The sequence below is a fragment of the Bombus fervidus genome, chromosome 15 (assembly GCF_041682495.2).
Source record: "Bombus fervidus isolate BK054 chromosome 15, iyBomFerv1, whole genome shotgun sequence".
Lineage (NCBI taxonomy): Eukaryota > Metazoa > Arthropoda > Insecta > Hymenoptera > Apidae > Bombus > Bombus fervidus.
The window spans coordinates 7,190,979-7,207,847 of record NC_091531.1 but is presented as its reverse complement, the minus strand read 5'-3'; the positions used below and the strand labels follow the sequence as shown (position 1 = coordinate 7,207,847).

At 31.9% G+C, this 16,869-nt stretch overlaps 3 protein-coding genes across 6 annotated transcripts; 2 read left to right on the top strand and 1 right to left on the bottom strand.

The window, feature by feature from the left end:
• The first annotated feature begins 450 nt into the window (after positions 1–450).
• LOC139994785 (uncharacterized) lies at positions 451–4,896 on the top strand. 4 transcript variants are annotated; one of them, XM_072017714.1, is made up of 7 exons: positions 453–472; positions 751–1,392; positions 1,942–2,676; positions 3,114–3,271; positions 3,550–3,661; positions 3,932–4,143; positions 4,487–4,896. In XM_072017714.1, the coding sequence occupies exons 3-7, from the start codon at positions 2,573–2,575 to the stop codon at positions 4,591–4,593; spliced, it is 693 nt and encodes a 230-aa protein (XP_071873815.1). In that variant the 5' UTR covers positions 453–472; positions 751–1,392; positions 1,942–2,572; the 3' UTR covers positions 4,594–4,896. The 4 variants fall into 4 exon arrangements, with proteins under 4 accessions (XP_071873819.1, XP_071873815.1, XP_071873817.1 ...); XM_072017716.1 differs by having other exon boundaries at positions 751–2,159; positions 2,439–2,676; XM_072017715.1 differs by having other exon boundaries at positions 751–2,366; positions 2,439–2,676.
• Positions 4,897–5,656: 760 nt separating this feature from the next.
• Positions 5,657–9,252, top strand: LOC139995019 (uncharacterized). Its single transcript, XM_072018117.1, has 3 exons — positions 5,657–6,396; positions 7,069–7,366; positions 7,600–9,252. The coding sequence occupies exons 1-3, from the start codon at positions 5,972–5,974 to the stop codon at positions 9,250–9,252; spliced, it is 2,376 nt and encodes a 791-aa protein (XP_071874218.1). The 5' UTR covers positions 5,657–5,971.
• Positions 9,253–9,783: 531 nt separating this feature from the next.
• On the bottom strand, positions 9,784–14,524 carry LOC139994848 (transmembrane protein 26). The gene is made up of 6 exons (XM_072017828.1): positions 13,524–14,524; positions 12,439–12,616; positions 11,216–11,623; positions 10,692–11,050; positions 10,242–10,595; positions 9,784–9,935 (listed from the first exon to the last, which is right to left on the bottom strand). Exons 1-6 carry the CDS (start codon positions 13,715–13,717, stop codon positions 9,899–9,901), a joined length of 1,530 nt encoding a protein of 509 aa, XP_071873929.1. The 5' UTR covers positions 13,718–14,524; the 3' UTR covers positions 9,784–9,898.
• Between the last annotated feature and the right edge of the window lie 2,345 nt (positions 14,525–16,869).

Below are 16,869 nucleotides of genomic sequence, written 5' to 3'. Positions count from 1 at the left end.
GATGATTATATTAAAGAGTGAAATAGAAGAAAGAAGAAAAGAGATTCTATGAAGTAGATAGTCATGATGGCACTCGTTCTCGGTTGATAATCGGTTGATATTGATAAAATCTTGGAATATCGTTTCTGAAAGGAGGATGCCGACCAGATGCGACTCAAGTATCGGTTTTACGAGTATCAACTCGCAAATGTTCCGGAGCGTGCCGTTTCGAGTATCGCCGTGACAAATTTCAAGAGAGCATTGTGTACCCACAAACGATTATTTATCTCAATTTGTCACGTACAACAGGGGAGAGATTTGGTCCATGTCGAGCTCCCGTGCATCTTTCATCTTTTCCATCTTATTTTACAAATTCAGATTGGTCTTTTAAACAGATCAACTTTTTATCAATTTTTCCTTGTTATTGTTATTTCTAATTTCTCTAGTATTGTTGAAATTGTCGATGGGGAAATAATTTTTTAAATAAATAAAGGTGAAGTAAATTTTCATTATTATTCAACTTTCAGTTGTTCAAAAAAGCTAGGGTATTGTTATATAATATTCTTTGATAATAATTTTGCAATTATACGAAATAAAAAACCTTTCACCTTTTTTAACCTATACATATTTACAATTACTAATTTTTAAATAGAAAAGAGCAATATCTTCTATATCTCCAATACTATATCTTCTTCCTAACGATAAACTGTTATTTTCATAAATATTACATCATTCCGAAACATCAACCTAACCTTTAATTTTTTCTTTCAGGAGTCTAGCATGAAATTAATCTCCAACCAGCAGATAACATCAAAATATGCAAATTGAACGTGGAAAGGGCTCTACTTCTTTCGTCTGAAACTTCGATTCACATACGTTCCCCGACATAATCCCAATTATGTTGTGAGGTCTATAGTGTATATCGGTGATCGACAATAGTAATTCACTTTGGAACTAACCAAAGGCAATGGGATATAGCTTTTTCAAGCTAGATGGTGACAAAACTTTGTCAGTTTACTAGGTACAACCCTAGCGAACCAGCATTGTGATCGTATTAACACCTTGCATAATTGCATCGCCACCGACGCCGCCGCGTTTCTCATTGTGCCTCCGTTAAACACGTCTCATTTGAATATTGGCCCATTCAGTGTTCTGTCTGTCGCACAACCTCTCTTCCTCGCACTGGAAAGCTCGATCACTGATAAAGGGGAAGGTCCGTGTACTCGTGGTCGCTTCCTATAATGTTCTCTGTACTCTTTCTCAGGCTGTCAGCTTTCTTTAATTATGCACCATTTGATATAGATAACACGAGTGAGATATTAACGATGTTAATAACATTATTAACTCTTTCGAGTACGTATTAGTTCTTTTTAGGGAAGAAGTCAAAATTCTAGTGTAAATGATATTGATGACGTAAGTAGGAAGTTTGTTGTGACTAAGTTGCCTGCCTTTTGTAATTGGCTATAGTATGTATGAGTTTTTGGAGAAATTAATATTGACTTCTATGGGAGATGGAAAAGTGGTTATATGGAAAATATGAATTTGCATAAATATCTGCAGTTTAATAACAATATTTCAAAGTTATTACCCAATAGAAGTCCATTTCAACGAAAATTCAGAAAACCAAAAAATTCTTCAAAAACATCAGAAACCACCCTTAAAATCCTCAAATTATCCTTTATGTCCAAAGTATATACATATCTTCCTTTAAACTCCACCTCAATTATACAACCTCGAGTTCCAAAAAAGCTCACTCGACATCTCCGAAAACCCCCAAAAAGTCCTCCAAAACATCGGAGACTACCCAACAAATATCAAAATTAATCTCCGCCTCCAAAGTATTTATGTGTCACAACAACTTAACCTCTTCATCCGGAACAATATTTCTAAAAAACTTGCACGAACCTTACCATCCATGAAAGCTCTCGAGTGACCCGAAATAATTTCGTGGAAAATTTCCAGGTTTTAAGAAGAGTTCCTCCGTGTGTCTCGTTGGTCGGACTGTCGCCAAATTGCGAAAGGAGGAGGGCGAGGCGGGCAAATTTCGCTGGGAAGTGGGAGGATGGAGGATGGAGAATGATAGAAATAAAATTTCCGACGGCAGTAACAATAAACCGCAGCATTCAGTGGGTTTGCACTATGCTCGTTCAGCGATCCACCAATGGCTGAGTGGTCTGAGGGTACGTTTCACCCTGTATGGTTTCCGATTGGCTGGATTCTCCGCCCAGGGGTTGCATCGATCATCCCCTTGGCGTTTCCACGGGTTTTGGTATATAAAGCAGCCTCCCCAGGGACACTGACGATAGTCTGAATCCTTTGCTGTTTCGTGAATCTTCGGTTCTTACCGACCACTATCGTGAAGTAGTGACCTAACCTAGGAGACCTAAGTTAATGTTAATATTATTAATCAAGTAGCAGGAATAAAACAGACTTTAACCAAGAAGTAAATTTGGTTCTAGAAGTGACTCTTTTGTGGAGAGACTTTTGAGGAGAACTGGAAGTTGAGCAAAAGATTTTGAGGAATTTGCAGACTTGGTAAATTAATTAGGGAATTTGAAGTGAAGTGATTAATGATCTGGTAAGGATAGGAAACATGGCGAGCCATTCGAGTTACGAGTATGAAGACAGGGGGCAGAGGATGAGGCACCGGGTCGGTACCACTTCCAGGGCGGCTGACTCCACTGTGGCTTGCACTAGGTAAATTTTTTGCGAATCTTTCGACACTTTTCTAAAAAATTGGAGTTAAAGTTATTTTCCTGTTATCAAAATTTAATTTCTCCAGAATTACTGACAAATCTTGATCTTAAAGTTTAAAAGATCTTATTCTGGCTTGTTCTGAGAATTCACAATCGTTAAACTTCTGAGATCCCAAAATTTACAAATTCTAATATTTCAAATTTCAAAATTCCAGAATTCCAATATTTCAAATTTCCAAAATTCTAAGATTTGTCTTAAGATTTTTAATTTCTTAAATTATTCTTGAATAAGACTGTAATAAGTAAAATTATTTTCTATTATAAATGAGAAACGTAGGAATGTCATAGAAAAAAAAAAGAATTTGTTTAATAGATTAACGAATAGACGGAATAGAGATTTAGACGTTTTGATGAATTGGTCATATTTATTGATTACAGCAGTCAGTATTACGTGGGTCCAAGCAGTGATATCAGCGAGGAGGACCTTGCAGAGCTTCCCTCCTGCGTTTACGCGGGTAGATCCACTCAACACGTCGCACACACCTCCTCACATACTCATTCTCCTCTCCATTACCACATGCCGGTTTCTACACCTGGTAATTTAAAAAAAGATCAAATGCAAAATCTTGATTTTATGTATTTTAGAATTTCCTATAATCGGTTATCCTTAGTCAGAGCGAAAAACAATTTTGTCTGAGAAATTTGTCAATATTGATAAGTCTCGAAATTAGAATGGGGTTTTAGTAAGTTCTAAACCGGAAAATTCGAAATGTCCAATTTGTTTCATAGATTCGAATATCTTGCGGAATTTTTTTAACATTGAGCGTACAAATGAATTTTTCTTTTCGTATTTATTATATTATTTTTCCTTTAGATCACAATGATACGGAGATCAATGGTGTAGAAGAGGGCTACTACCCAAATGGCAGCCCTTATAGAATTCAACGACACGCCGCCAATATACGCGAGAGAAAACGCATGCTGAGGTGAGAAATTATTCTCAATGAAATCTTTACCCAATAATTTATTTAAATTATCATTTATCTTTTAGGTAATCCAGCTCTCGAATAGCCTATACAAATATATTATAATACTAATATCGATATTTAAATTTCTATTACAGTTATCTATTTTTATTACATTATTATTTTTGTATTATATTAATTATTATTTTTATTACAAATTTAAAAAATTGTATCGAAGAAAATGATTTAATGAATTGTGAAGCAGGTTGTCAGTGTGATTACGATTTTTAGCAGCATCAACTCGGCTTTCGACGAGCTCCGAGTTCACGTTCCAACGTTCCCATACGAGAAGAGGCTGTCCAAGATTGATACTCTACGTCTGGCTATAGCGTATATCGCGCTCCTTCGAGAAGTTTTGGCTGCAAGGCTCGACCCATTAACTTACGTCGAGAGGTGCCTTAGAGGAGAAATAAATGGTGAACGCGCTGAATGGAACACCAGTGGTGAGAATCATTAATTAAAATTATTTGTTTTCCAGTCAGGAGTATGAAAGTACCTTAAAAAATTAGAATATTATTATATGTATTTCATTAAAAAGAAAAGTAATAACTTTCGAAGTCATTGGACTTTTTCACCGTCCTATTTTAACTTTGCTATATGTTTGTTGTATAATCATTTTACTATGTACATATTTATATTCTTGTAGATTATATTTTATTTTACTTTAGTCTAGTTATTTAGTTCTAGTTACTTTTTTAAAAAATGGAAGACGTTCGTAATATTGAATATTTAAATAGTTTATATTAATAAAATAACTAAATAAATAAGTATTGTTTTTAATCGTAGATCTGACAGCACGTTTATCGTGGATAAATTGGGAGAACTTAGGCGTGAATCCTAATCGACGGTCAGTCTTAACCACGCTCGCCCTAACGACGGACAATATGAATTAAAAATACAGAAGAAGGAAACAAAAACAAAAAGAAAATCTCATCGAGGATAATCGCAGATGAATTCTCCTTTTCTTTGTAAATAAATCCCAGTCGAATAGAGTGCCAAAGGATGTTATACATAAATATGTATACATTTCAGTTCTAGTCTGGATCGTGCAATACGAAACGATGATATTATATTTCGTATTTCTACATATAAATAATTATATATTATACGTACACGCGTGTACATGTAAAATGGAAATAGCTATACATATATTCTAGTTTTAGTATTTTGTTTGGAATAAAATCAGCGCTTGTGAGAAAACCTATATCGATCTTATGATCCACTACACCCTCTGTAATATAATATGTATATACATATACTTTGTTTAAGATTATGAATTATCATATTATTTTCATACTGATTTAATCTTAAAATGATTCTGTCTTTTAATTTCTATATTATTTATTGAAGATTTAATTTAATATCATGTGTATATCTATCGAAGATTTAGCAGTTTGTAAATATTTTTTATTTAAATATTATATAGCGTCAGTTATAAAATTATGCCTATGATCAATCAATTAATCATTCTTTTTTATATTTCCCTCATATTTCCAATAACTGTTACTGCTTATAATTTCATAATCGTATAATATTAATCTCAATAATTGTCAAAATAAAAAGTAATAATTTTCCACAATAAACGTCGCAGTATTCTATAAAACGATTATTCAAATTATTAATATCATATATATAATATCTGAAATTAAATTGATATTAATTTTCTGAAAATTCAATTAATACCAAATGAAAATTTAATCAACTAAACGTGAAAATTTCTTTAATATGAATCAATATTTAATTTAAAACCGAATCTGAAAGTTTGACTCAGTACCAAATTAAAAATTAACATCTGAGCGTGCAATGGCTAAATTCACAGCACCCTCTCGATTAATTAATCTAATTTCAGGGTAACATCCTGTTTCACGGTGTCATCGAACGCGAATCTTGATTACCAGATGACACTATTGTTCCCATTATTGAAGCAGAGGAAACAAAAGCATGTGACACGTGCCCGGTGTCAGTATACTGGTTATGTTTCCATCAGTTACTTTAAACAGGAACAGATTCGTTTAATCGGCAAGTGTCTTCCACGAAACCTCACAATATATCTATATTAAAACCAATTTACAAATATTACCATTAAATCTCTATTTTTATGTATAAGAATAAATAATTCTTCCCAACACGTGAAGTATATGACGTGTATCCATTGTATTTCACATCTTGTCTCCGTCCATACATGTCCATTTCAAGTTCACCGAAAAAATCACAAAATATTATATAAGTGCATCTGTGAATGTTGAATAAATAAGTTTTATGTGAAATGAGATGGAAGATCCGAAGAAAATGGAATCGAAACAAAAACAATTTTCCGATGATGATGATGTGAGCGTGATTGCTGTGATAAGAAAAGAAAACGATCGGTGGTCGATGGAGCAACAAGATGAAAAACCGGTTAAGCAGCAAGAGAGGAAACGAGTGTTCGAGTTGAGCGACGAACGATGTAAAATGGCACTCCGGAAGCAGCTCGATCTGGATTCGTTATCGACCGAGCAGAATAGCAAGGCTAAGGAATATGAGGCTGTCGAAATTTTGCGGAAACTTCCGCCTGGCACCATTGTGATTAAACGTGAAAAGATATATAAAGATGATAGCGATTATGTAAGGGAGTCTACTGAAACGAGTAGCGGTGGTTCGTCTTCTAGCAGTGGAGTGACCAAGGTTAAGAAGATCCATCGCGCTACGAGGAAAAAGTAGGTTCTACGGAAGACAAGAAAGTTTGAGATTTGGTTTCTATTATTGAGAAATTGATTTTGACATGTGGTGGATGAGAGTTGAAATATTTGGAAAGATGTTATTTTTGGAAATTTTTAAGGTTGTTAGTAGATAATTAAGAGATATCAAGTATTTAAGATAATATAATAATTTGTGTATATTTGACAAAATATCTTTTCATAAATATGTGATATTTGGGGGAAATGTAGAATAAGAAATGTTTTACTATTAAGGAATATTTTCAAGTCTTCAGACTTTCAAAATACTCAATTTTCAAGCCACCAAAATTTTCAGTCTTCCAAATTTGCAAAATTTCCAGTTTTAAAATTGCAAAATTTCAATTTGTTAATTTCTCAATTTTCTAAACATTCAAAATCTCCAAATTCACAAATTCCTGAGATGTTTAATTTTCAAAATTTTTAATTCTGAAATTATTAATTTTTCAAAATTTCCCAAAATTCAAAATTTCGAAGTTTTTCGATTCTTTAAATAATCAAAATTTCCAAATTCCTAAAATTTTTAATTTTTTACTTCCAAAACTTATTTGCAAATTTCTAGAAATTATGTAACTATTGGTTCCTGATTTAAAAGATTTCAGTAGGATTAAATATTTCGAGAAATTTATATCATTTCGTCAAAATTTATTGTAGCCGTGGAACAGCGGAAGTCAGAAGAAATCCAACGCGCGTTACCAAAAAAGACCAGGACAAGGATTTTTCCCGCCCAAGACAACGATTACTTTCTGCGAAACGAAAGGAGATGCTGTTCAATTCTGAACACATTAAACGTGGAAAATCTTCCACCATGCCTTACATGAACACGAGGTCTGTTACTCGTAAAATGTATAATGTGGGGGCAACTTATCAAGCGCCCACTGTAAGAGATGCAACAGAGTGGAAAGAATGGCCTGCTCATGGCATGCATGAACGACCTGTATTTCATCCACAAGTAAAAATTTTGCATAAACAATTGTTATAAAAAGAGCTTAGATTTACAAACTTTTGTATTTTAACATTTTATTATTTATACGATCTGTAATGTTTATAATATTTTGTATATCTTAATATTTTAATATTCGTAATATTTTCGAAATTTAAATGAGATTTTGAATTAAAAATGAACATATTTTCCAGTAAATAATAATTCGTGATGTTTTTCAACTAACTAAATATATTTTTCAGGTTGGCCTAGCTGCAGAATATTTGGGCCGTTACTTTACAAGCTTAGACGGATTCTCTTACCGAGAAATAATCGACAGACCGGAAATAGAAGTGGTATCCGTGGATCCCCATTGTGACTACCTTCCATCATCTGCTGAAAAAAAACGAACCAAAAAGATCAAGCCTAACAAAGGCTCTTCCAATTCCAAAGGTGCAAAATCAGTCTCTTTAGAGTCTACTGAAAAGAACAAATCTTTTGAAACTTGCATGCATGAAAGTTTCCACTGTGTTCTTGGTTACTGTTCTCAAATAATGACGCCAAGTTATAAAACGAATGTAGAAGGGAAAATAAGCATGTTAAACGAGAGCAAAAATTTATCAAACACTAACAAGGAAATAGAACAGCATTCTTCGGCGATAAACACTTTAGAACGCAGCTCCAAAAGCGACTCCTCTGTTTTAAGTTTTAAGGAGAATTTACAGAAATCAGTGGAAGAGAACAAATTCATGGATAATTACGCAATCACGATGTTTCCACAGAATGTGAAGAGTTTTACTCAAGTTCCAAAAACACGTTTATTTCCTGCTCAGAAGGTTTATATAGCCAATCCTCAAAAATCCATTGCATTCACTAATGCAAAAACCTTCCAAGGAGGACATATGAAGATTCAAGAAATGGCACGACCTTCCAAGAGCCCTTTTATCATAGTAAACCCTTTAGACACAAAGGAGACACAACTTTTGAACCCAAGTACTAGTACCATAAATGTGAGCAGAATGGAAGAATCTTCACCCAGTGAAGAGACATTAGGAGAAGTGACTTCTATATATAAGAATGTATCCAATGAAGAGATGACAGTGAAACAGACTCCTGTAAAGCCAAGAAACAAAGTGGAATTCACAATGACAAAACATCTTTTAGATAACATGCAACAGAATAAGATTCAGTTTGGAAAAGAATCAAATTCCATAGAAAAGAAAATATGTTACGAGACCACTAACAAACAGTTGAACTTAAAAACCATGTCTGGCGGCATGAGTAAGGCCTGGTGCACTGGAGAAGCTTCAGAAATAGCAAAAATTCTTTCGGAATACAATAAAAGTAATTTAAAAAAGCCAGCTATAGAAAACCAGATACCCTATACCAATGTGAAGAACATTAGAGTTAAAGAGCTATGTAATAAAGAAGAAAATACCAAACAAAGTGTTCAAGAGAGTTTTATGGACAGAAATGTGAATATAACTTTTCCTCAGGGAAAATGGAGGCGGTTTCATTTAACTGTGGAGAAGCTGAAAGACCTAAAAAGTAATTCCAATGAGAAGAGACAATCTTTGGGGGTTTCAAATAAACAGTCATTGTTTAAAATTGATCAGACAATTGGAGAAATTTCATCTGATAGAAAAATTGAAATTCCTAAACAAGTGGAAATTGTTCAAAGGGGACAATCAAATATAATAAATTTGGAAAAGAAAGAAAGCATTCTGATGGTGAATAACAACGTAGATTCAGCTATTGTGAAGACACAGTCTTTACAAGAATTGTTGGAGAATACCGCCATGTTATATTGCGCCGCTACTGGAACTCATCAAGACGATTTGGCTAATTATATTGATAATTTAGATGGTGTTCAGAGTATACAATGGTTAGAAACTTGCAAGGATCTAATTGTATGAATTATTGTCATACAGAAAAGCATTGCATTAATCATCTCTTCCACTTAATTTTATGTATACACAAATACTTTTCTTCTTTAATCGTTGTAATTAATATTTTAATTAGAGTAAGAGTGAACTAGGTGTGCAAAGAATATACTTCCGTTTCTTTACTATCACTTTCATTGACTAAAACTGAAAATAGTAGAAATATCTTTATTCATACGATTTACATATGTCAAGCAACGTTTAGTTAATTATTAATCGCGTTTATATATTAAAATAACATCTTAATGTCCTAGAACACGTTCAAACTACTTAATTTACGCTGGTAGAATGCTGAACCTAAATAAAGTAAATCTTGATTGTTCTTAACTTTTTGCACTTCAATTTTAACTTCAAATATATTTTAATAAATATATTGTTTTACTAATCAATCATAATTTGAAAATAGATTAAAAGACTAAAAGCACTTATAAGAGATAAAATTTTGATCTTTCTGTGATACTTTCATAAAAAGTGCAGAGGGTTAATTAGTAAAGACCGTTTTCTTCGCCCTTGTGGTTAATACAATACCATCGTTGATCCCGGCGTATATAAAAATCATGCAAATAACGAGGATCGCAAAATACACAAACAGGAGGGCGATTATGCCGAGGCATCGTTGTCAGTCTCTGTTCTGACGTCGCTTCCTATGAACATATCTGTAAAAAAAATAATGCAACATATTCCTAAAATTTCCAGCAAAATATCTGTACTTAGTACATTTCTAACTAGATATAATATAATCTATATCCATATTAATTGCTACTATGTAAAAATTATTTTTTTATTACAAGTTCCTATTAAATAATCAAGTGTTCAATTTCATATTGTAATAGTTCCTAAATATAATGAATGTTCTGTGAATAATATTATTTTTTGCTTTATAGTTAATTTTCCTTATTTTATTATAAATTGAAGTGGCCAAAGTTTTTGTTATATATTTGGTGATTTATCAATTTATTCACCTTTTTCTTTCTGATTCTGATTCACTTTCTTGACTAACTATTTTATCAGCTACTTCTTCTGTTGTCGATTCTTCTTCTTCGCTGTCTTCTTTGCACTTCCGGCTTTTGCTCGAACTTTTACTAGAATCCTCGTTCCTAGTTTTCATTTTAATACTCTCTGACAACTTCCTGTCCCTCTTCATCGACGATTTTTTATCAATTTTTTTTTTACGTTTGTCTTCATCACTGGAAATTTCAATTTTTGTGCTTTCTTCGCGTGATGATTTCTTTTTGCTATCACCTCTCTGAGATTTTCGATGTCTTCCAGAATTTTTGGAGCTAGATGTGGAATATCCGGTGTCCTGGCGCGTTTTTCTATAAAATTACAAAATTACCAGATAATAAATTTGAAAATTTACTAATCAATAAATTTATAAATAATTTTTAATTATTCGTTTATGTATTTTAAACCTTCTGGAATGACGAATATTTCTAGGAGAGGAATCAAATTTATCTGCTTCTTCCGTAGTTTCCTCACTGTCTGAGTAATTAGCCTCTATATCTTTGTCTCTTCTTCTTTTTCTTCTTCTTTCTTCAGAAATCCTTTTACTTTTCACATCTTTGTACATATCTTCTTTCGATATGATACTGATGCTAGATACTTCAGATTTCTTCTTTATCTTGCTTCGATTCTCCGTCTGCACAACGTACAATCGGTAAAGTTGCAGCAGTATTACTAAAGTATTCTTGCACGTGAAGAAAATGTTCATGTAGCTGACTATGCGATAGTGGACGATTAAAATCAATCTGAATGAAAGGAATGGTCCATCCTGTAATATTTTGAAAGACATGAAATCTTCAGTTTCCTGTTGAAGACGTAAAAGTTCAAAAAAATTTTGAGAGAAGGTTTTTCGTGAACCGACAGGAATTTTCGGTTAAAATTTGAGATTTTGTATTGAGTTGTTATGAAAAATGTTCTAATAAATAAGACAGACCTGTAGGAGCATGTTCAATGCAATTCCCCATACATCAATGCTGCAGCAACTAGTTTCAGTGTGCGCTCTCTTTTTAACAGCATTACCGGAAGACAGTCTAGATTTTCGGGACTTGGTGGCCGTAAGGACGACTGTAAATTGCATCAAGGACCACGCCCAAATTCCTAAAGTCAAATAAACTAAAACGGGTTCGCGAGCTATGCGGTCTTCTTTAAAGGAATCGAAAAATTCAATGATGTCTGCTGCTGTACCAATGTAAACCAATAATAATTGACTTAGTTGATCTCTGGTTAACTCTCCTTTTGGTAACATCCATCTTCCAATGATCAGAATTAACATCAGAAACTGCTCGATCAAAGTTACCCAGGTCTCCGTCGATATTTTTATGTCAGGTAGATTTATATTTACCTAAATGATAAGTTACAGTGTATTTATAATAATAATCACATTTCTAGGAATAAATTGCGAAGTTTTATAACAATATGATATAATTATTGAATTTCATTTTGGGATATACAAATTTGTAATTTTTTCTATAAAAAAAATATTAATTCCGCGGTATAGAGACAGGTGGATTAAAAGAGGTTATAGCCCACAGTATCGTCTCTTTGCGATCCGCACTATTCAAGAAAAATACATTTTATTTTACTATTACAAATAAACCATTCGTTTATCTCAGAAGAACTGTAGAATTCAACTTACAAGAAGTCTTTTAAAAATTTTTAAATACAGCTTATCACAAACTAAATTGTATTTTATCTTTACGTAAATTTATATTCCCGTTTTCCATTTCTTTATGAAGGAGGCCTCCACCGGGCTATGGTTCCAAGCCTCAGAAACTTTAATTTGGTCCTGTGGAAGTCATTATTTTAAAAATTATACATATAAATATATATATATTAAGCTCATGCATATTGCACAGTTTTCTAGTTACCATATGTCACTATGTGTGTTAGGTAACAATTGGTCGGCAAAGTCACCACTATGATACCGACCTCTCGTACTCATCCAGTCAATATACATAAACTATACATATATACGCATAATTTTTAAAATAGTGATATTCGTGCCTTAAAATTCATAGCTTCGAATTTTGTTTTGAGAAGAAATTTCCTCTCTGGTTATAAAAAAAGTTGCAAATTCGATGTGCCCCAAAACGAAGTTCAGTTATATGTGCATATAATTTACAATACTGTGAATAGAATAATGTGAATTGAACCTACACCAAATGCTTTTTCTAAATGTTTCAAATCTTCAGCTGCCAGGTTAGTTAAATCGAAATTTTCGGATATGTTCACGTTCGTTTCGAACGTTTTCATTCTCCTATCGACCTTATCTAATTCCAGAAGCCATATCGCCGGAACTACACTGCTTAGGTACAAGAAAACGGAAGGACAAAACCTTCAGAAAAAAGAAATTTTAAATATTATATTAACTTTATTGCATTTCTACTCCGTCAGTAAAACAGGGTAGTTAACGGTAATGTTTCTTAAAACTATAACACATAATAAACGGAATGTTCGTCAATTATAGTGAAAATTATGGTGTAGTTAAGTTTGAGATAATAAAGATTATCTTTTTTTGTAATCGCACTCTTTCTTAATTTAATATATTGATCGTCTTCGGGAATAGTAAAAAATACGACTTTCAAGGAATCAGTCGATCAATCATATGATATGAATGGTAAAGGATATTAGAAAAAGAGGTCACTGTTACGCAGCTCTTTCTGTATATCGATAATTTTCGACGTATAGTGGATTGTGTCTCGTCCCGCTCTTATTACTAATGCTCCAATTTCCGACTGTCAAACTGAGACGGACCCACAAAAACACACCCTTTCCTTCCCGGAGGAAAGTAGGTTTGTTTTAGTGTATAGATTGTTGCATTAGAGAACTTACATTTGGTTACTATTCTTTCTGTCTTGTATATACAGCAATGTTTATGTACAAATATTCGCAAAATATATTTGGAAATTAGATTTGAGTATTTATATATACGTATAATTAATATATATTTAAATTATTTCTGTTTTCTAATAAAGATGTATTTTATTACGTTATAATCATTATTATTTATGCATAGGAGGTTCATAAAGTAATTTCTATTTCATATAATCCCTAAAATTAATTATTTTCTATTAAATTTTGTTAATGAAAGGAATATTATTTGAAGAAATTTCTTAGTATTTAATATTATTATTTATTTATTATTTTGGTTTAAATTATTTGTGTTTTTTCAGTCACGACAAATATAATTAAAATGGTGGAAAAATAATTAACTAATTAATAAATAAATTTCCGTTACTTACCATTTCCATTCTTGATTTTCCTTTATAGTAAGTGTGAAAATTCCTTCGAAAAACAGTAACAAAATTGGGCAACTCAAGTACCAAAATAGAGGATTCTTTTTAAACGTGGTTACTTGCCAAATTGCAATAAAGCCATGAGATGCGAAAACCAGTCGCGTGATTATCGCTTTAATCGTAGCTAAAAATTTTGCCATTTTCACAATATAATTTTTGTTTTTCTATTTAATATTTTTCACTATATAATTTTTGTTATTGTAATTCACCAACTTTTTAAAACACACAAATATCTACTGGTTACATTAAGAAATAGAAAAATATTGATAATATGAATTTTTTGAAATTTTTATTTGGATATTACATTTTTTCACTGAATCTTTTTTTAGAACAATGAAATAAACAATTGTTTTACGGTACATTGAGTGTCGTTTAACTGGAGCCCACTGTATCAGAACTGGAATGAAAGTATAGATGCTTCAGAAGGTTTGTATTTCAAACAGCCGCGCGCATGCACAGTAAAGACGGTAGTAGTGTTTAGAATTTATTCTAAACGTGTGTTTCTTGAAAACAAATTCATTATATTGTTAAATAATTTAATTTGAAACATTTTTCAGCTACAAAATAATTATAACAAAATATTTCAGTTGTAAAAAAATTACAAATCGGTAGAATAAAGTTATTTAGAAGGAAAATGTGAAACGAATATCAAAATATAAAGAATAAATTACAATATTGTACAATAAAATATATTATTACAATAAAATACAAGAAGAAAAATTATGTAAGAGTCATTGAATAATGAAAATTTGAACCATTATGAGTAATTCGCGGTAAGCTACGAGCATGCGCGTTTGGTAGCTCTGTTCCGTTAACCACAGTAAGCTCCGAACATCGTAAGAGAAAGGAAGTTCTTCATTTCTCTTAAACAAACATTCTATTTTTTCGTAGTCTTCAATAAATTTTTATACTAGAAGTAAATTAAATTATTTTCCTCATTCCTCGTTTGTGATATTTAATGTGAGTTATATCATTGTTTTATATGTATACTCTAACCTTTCTTACTTCATACCAAAAGATTATATTTAATTAATTTTTACGTAGCAATAACCAACAAAAATGTTTTACTACTTAAAGCATTTGAATGTTATCAAGGTGTAATAAATCTGTTCAAAAGTTATGAATTGCTTTATTCAAGTTTGATTATCCATTTCTCACAAACAATTAAATTCTTTCTAATAATTCTATAAAAATAAAGAATCGTTGAAGACAGAACTATTTTTCGGTCAATTGTGTTAAAATGCATTGCTCTTGTTTAATGATACGCATTACTGCAAAAACAAAATGAAATCCAACAGGAGTTAACAAGCATCAATAGTTTTTCCGTAACAATTTTTACTTGTAAGCAAATGCGACAATTTTTCTCGTGAAATACAAAGGAATTTTGTATTTTGCAAGTGGTTTATAAAAATCTACCGTTAGACGTTTTTACAATAGATAAAGGAATTCTATTTCAATTAAAAAATGTTATTCATTCGTTAGAATAATTCTAGGCTTTATTTCATTTGAAATTTCCTTTTTGTATTGTTTTTCCAAGCAATAAATATTTCCATTTCTATGTACCATCATCTTCATTTATCGATATATTTATAATATTGCGAAAAATATTTGTTTCCTTTATCAATCTTACAAGAGTCACTACATGGATCAGAAACTCGCTTAAAACCAGAATCACATTATTTTAAAACAAGCTAATTACGATCATTTATTTGCCCTGTATAATTCACATATATTTTCGCGGTTCTATCAATCATATGCAGAATTAGTTGCGCTTATATTTTATTTCATTCTATTTTATGTGATTCCAACACAATCTAATTTATAACCCTTTGCGTCGTTTATGTCTCATCAGGCAATTTTTTTACATCAAAAAAATACACTATTAAGTCTCGAGACCACTTGTTTTAGAGTTTTAAAATATATTTACAATTTAGTAAATAAAAGTATGCAATGAACAAAAGAGAATGAACATGAATATTATATTATTATTGAAACATAATACATACTGGATATATCATGCAAAGTTTTCTTTTTACGTGTAAATTATTGAACAATTTTTGAATCAATTGTTTTTGAACAATTGATAAATAATTTCGAGCCTGACCAGAAAATAAGACCTCAAAGGGTTATTACAAACCATTCCTAGAACCTGTGTCTATGAGTGCTTTTTCTTTAAAATCACCGATAAAGACGTGTGAATCATAATTTTCCATTTCTCAACCGTTTGTTTCTAATGAAGCTACAAAATAATAAATCCACTATTCGTTAATTCTATTTAATTAAGTACAAAACACGTTTCTTTAGTACTTTCGCGTGTTCTACGATCCTGTAACGTGAAGCATAAGGAAATACGCTAAACAAATACGTACAGGAGGAAAGACTGACGACTGCTTTTTTCCCGCTTTCTCTTTTTTCGTTTTTTTCTTCTAGTACACGATATGCATTCGACCATTGCGCATATTTTTCAAGAAAGACTAAAAAGAATATATATATGTATATATATATATTCATGTGATCATAGTGATTCATGTGTATATATCCAATGATATATGATATATATATCATTTGTTTGTCTGGCATTTCAAATAAGTAAGTCAGATGTGTTTTTAAGCACCTTTCGACAGTTCGCCACTCGTTTACTTAGTTATTTGAAATTCTGTCATGCTCGCTTATGCGAGCCGGATAAACCTAAACTCCTCGAGGAATTCATCGACTATTAATATTTACACAGGAATTAATGCAATAATATGAGTGATATAGGTTGAATATATGAGACTACAGCCATTAATGATTAGAGCAAGTGAAAACTTAAGCCAGTACTATATTGTTTTCTCCTCTATCTTCGCAGGTTCAGAACCGAACAGTTGGCAGAATTGGATCAATACTTTTTCACCACAGAAGCTCATCGCGAACTACCCTTGATTATTTTCTGTCAGCTTCTTTTTTCCTATTAATATCAGCATTCATGATCTATTCTCTATTTTCATAAGACTGATAGTTCTGCATGTAACTTTGAATGTGCATCCAAGCAGCCCATCAACAAACGAATTCTATTCATTGTCCTGTATTTTCTTTGAACCATGTATGTAAGAAGTACAGACCGCGAATGCCTTATTAAGAAAATGAGGTTCATTGAAAAAGAGATGAAAATTAGTAACGAGGTCTCTCTTTCCTTTTTTATCTGCTAGAAATAAATATCTGTTAGAAAGGGAAAGGATGGCCGCGTTAATCCTCAATTGGTATCATTCGATTGTAGTTGACCTACAAGACTTTAGGATTAGTTACTTAATTT